The sequence below is a fragment of the Cicer arietinum genome, chromosome 2 (genome assembly GCF_000331145.2).
Source record: "Cicer arietinum cultivar CDC Frontier isolate Library 1 chromosome 2, Cicar.CDCFrontier_v2.0, whole genome shotgun sequence".
Taxonomy (NCBI): Eukaryota; Viridiplantae; Streptophyta; class Magnoliopsida; order Fabales; family Fabaceae; genus Cicer; species Cicer arietinum.
Window position 1 is genome coordinate 17,585,500 of NC_021161.2, and position 3,794 is coordinate 17,589,293.

The following is a 3,794-nucleotide window of genomic DNA, read 5'->3' on the forward strand; positions in this document are numbered from 1 at the left end:
TAATTATATCCCATAACTGAATAAGTCTAAATATTTTGATTGGACCAACTGATTTTATTAGCAAATTATATCTACAATTTTCCAAAGCAAAATAGAATTTAGCTTTGAAAAAGTTATATTTTTAAGTTGAATTAGTCTAAATAGAGGTAAAGTAAAGTTGACGTTCCAAAAAGGGACCTACTGGGCAGGTTTTGAAGATGAGAATGATGTGGGCATGTACACTGTACACAACACAATCACCCAATCACAATGCCCACTTGCCAACAAGGCTCTTTATTTATTGGACAAATGTCTCATTATCAACTTGTTCACACTTTCTTATGCCATGCCTCCTCTGGGTCCCCTCTTCCTGCTAGAACATTACAGTAGACACTTTTCTCTCTATTTTATTAAATAATAATTATAATTAAAGTTTCCTTTAGCAGTATAATTTCTTTTTCTTTTTAAATTATCTTTTAATAATTATAGATAATTTATCGTCCAATATAAATTAATTACATATTTAAATTTATATATGGAATAAATATTAATTTTTAGATATTACTTACAATTTTATTTATGTGATAAATTTTTATTAATTATTAAATAAACTATTCATAATTTTTTTAAAACAATCTAGACTTACAATAAATACATTAGTAAGCAAGTAAAAAAAAATTTAAGTTATTAGTCCCGTTCATAGAGCTCAAAAGGTATACTTTTGTTTTATTTTATTTTTTGACGAAATTACATATATGTCGGACATAATTGAATGCATTCGAATTTGAGATTTATTTATTTATTTCTATAATTAATGTGTGTGATTTTGTGTTAAATTATTTAAGAAAAAACACATGTATTATTCAATTAACCACATATATTGTGAAAGCTTACGTTCGACATTGTCCATGCCCAAACAAACACAGCGGTACGGTAGAAGGAAATTTCAGATATTGCAGGATCATGGATTACAACACATCTATGAATGAAATTAAATATATACAATTAACAGTTATCATTCTCTTCTATAATCCCTCTTAATAACATTTTTTTTCCTTGTACAGTTTGTTACACCTACTTTCAGCTTCCTTTTAAGTAATATACAATTCACCCTATGCAACTTGCAACTACAGTAGTAGTAGTAGTAATGTTTTTGCTCCATCCTCATCGATCTCCTCCCATTTCGATCACAAAAACTCAAATTAAAAAAAAAAAAAAAAGAAAAGAAAAAAGTTAACCTAATGTTACAAAGCTCCAATAATCTTAGGCTTCTTGCAACAGTCCAAATTAAACATTTCCATTTCCCTCCTCTTTCCATTGCAGAACACAGCAGCAATAGCATTGCCATTATTATTATTAGCATCGGATCCAGGGAGTTTCAAAATATTTACCCCAAAAAGCCGAACCATCTGAATCGGCTCAACAACCGGTCCAACCGGAACAAACAACCCAACCTCATTAACATTTTTCCTATCTTTCCAATCAATAAAAAGCTGTTTATCTGGTCCAGTGGACCGGTGAAAACAAACCGTATCACCAGCTTTCAAATTCTTCTCCTTAACGAACCGGCTCCAACCTTTTGTAAGAACGTAGCTTTGGCTACTATTCCAATAAGAGTAACGAAACCGCCACACTTTCCCTCCAACGTCTTCGAAATTCAAAAGCACCCCCTTCCCTGCCGACGCGCTTCCCACGCCGCAATCAACGGATTTCTGTAACGGAAAGTGCTTCTCCGCGTGCTGTTTCGGTATTACTAACCTGTTTAGTTTCCCAACGTCGCTCGGCGTAACTGCCTTCTCGAATAGAGCCTCACGCGCCTTTTTAACGCACGCGCTTGTTGCTAAACCGGCAAAAGTAACACCGCCGGCGCAGCCGTGTCGCCTAGCTACGAATCCGCGGCTGTGCTTGCTCTGTTCAAGCTCGTCATTGTAAGTGTGTTTTCTTAACATGTCGACGATCTCCGACTTCGAATGCGAGTTGAGAAACTCAGCCTCCATGTCGTCGTCGTTGTTATCGTCGCCGGAAAGAGGCTTGAAGTTTGTTACGGCGTCCTTGCCGCGGAACCGTTGCGCCGCGACGTCGTAAGCTTTTGCAGCTTCGTCTTCCTGGTTAAATGTTCCGAGCCATACGCGCTGGTGCTTCTCGTAAATCTGCGCTCCCCAACGTCCGTTTGGTTGTGGCACGACACCTTTGTACTTAGACGATGGAAGCTTCCGCGATTCAGCTTCTCCAACGCCGCCTCCGTCAGAATCCACGACTGCACTCGCGCCACTTCCAACACGGCAGAGACTGTTTGGAGGTGGCGGAGTTGACGGTTTCTTCGCCGGAAATATTGATATCGAAAGTGATTCTGTGGTGCTGCTTTCGTCCACTGTGCAACTACCTCCATCCATTTTTTTTTCTTAAAAATTAAAATGAAACAGTTTGTCTTTGTTGTATTGTATAAAGCAATAGAAGAGAGTTGTTATGTTGTACATGTGTGTGGGAATAGGAAGAGGGAATATATATAGAAGGAAAGATATACATGTCGCTAGTTAGTTTGTAATTTAATTTAATATTATTATAAATGAAAAGGGAAATATGCTTAGTTGGGATAATTTATAAATGATTAGGTGATAACTAGTTGCTTAATTTTTTGTTTGATAATAATAAAGAGTATTTGAGAGTGTAGGGACGTTGGGGATGGTGTGGTGTGTGGGTCAACTAGTGAAAATGGGGATGGAACTAGGAAGATTCATGGGTGTGAAAGGGGGACTATAAGGAATGGAAGGAGTAAGGGGTAAAAAGGGAAAGGGTGGGTCTATCATATCATCTACGTTCTGTTGCAAGTTCATAATAATGACTTTGGGTTGGGTGTATGTATGTTTGAGTTGTGGGCTTTGGATATGAAGTAGGCCCCACATATTATCAAGTTGATAGGGGTCACATGAGGAGGGTGGACCTTGATTATGTGAAGTTCATTCCCCCTGAACTCTGATGTTACTGTGTGCACTACCCCTCAGTATGGTCTACCCTCTCTTTCTATATATTAATGATACACATCAACCCTCATTGGACACATCACGTAAAAGACGTGGTTAATTTTATTTTTTATTTTACTTTTACGTTAAAAATTTATTAAAAAAATAAAAACAAATATTGGAGCACATAATTTACAGTTAAACAATATGATTTATTTAATTATGTGATTAACAATAATTTTTTATGTGATCTAAATTAATTGCAATTAAGTATAACGTATATATATGAAAAATGAGTGTACATAAAATATATTTTCTTTCTATATCTCTAAATTAAATATTTAATTTTTATTTAATAAGTAAATGTAAACATGTATGATTTGATACTGCTGCTCTAGATCAAAATATTCTGAATTATTATTATTATGCTGCTTTTATAAGGGAAGAATCTTGTTAAACACTAATTTTAAGTGAACAGAGGGAAAGGGGGAAGGGGATTATTTTCCACTTGGATGGGTTGTGGGGCAAGAGTTTTATTTGAGGCATGGATAGGCATTGAACAATAGATATATTCAACCAACAATAAATTCTTACCCTCCTTCATTTGTCCCCACTTGGCTTCATCTAATTTGTCCTTGCCAAGTTCTACTTTGTCTTATTAGCTGGGTTCATCTGTTTTTTTATTTAAGGCAAATGCTAGAATTTAAATTAGTTTTTCATTTTCTTTATTTATTTATTTTTTTAACTCAGGACCTTAATCTCTGTTTGTGAGTTTGAAGAGAAAAATAGAGTGCTTTGATCAAATGGAATAGAGAAAAAAATAAAGACTTTTTTTTAAGAAAATATTTTTATAGA

At 35.1% G+C, this 3,794-nt stretch overlaps 1 protein-coding gene across 1 annotated transcript; it reads right to left on the reverse strand.

Annotated features, from left to right (window-relative positions):
- Positions 1-908: 908 nt before the first annotated feature.
- Positions 909-2,781, reverse strand: LOC101503485 (AP2/ERF and B3 domain-containing transcription factor RAV1-like). Its single transcript, XM_004514268.4, has one exon. It carries the CDS (start codon positions 2,370-2,372, stop codon positions 1,224-1,226), a length of 1,149 nt encoding a protein of 382 aa, XP_004514325.1. The 5' UTR covers positions 2,373-2,781; the 3' UTR covers positions 909-1,223.
- Between the last annotated feature and the right edge of the window lie 1,013 nt (positions 2,782-3,794).

Bases quoted from the DNA above. Each gene is read 5' to 3' on its own strand.
- LOC101503485 (XM_004514268.4), bottom strand. From the start codon at position 2,372: ATGGATGGAGGTAGTTGCACAGTGGACGAAAGCAGCACCACAGAATCA.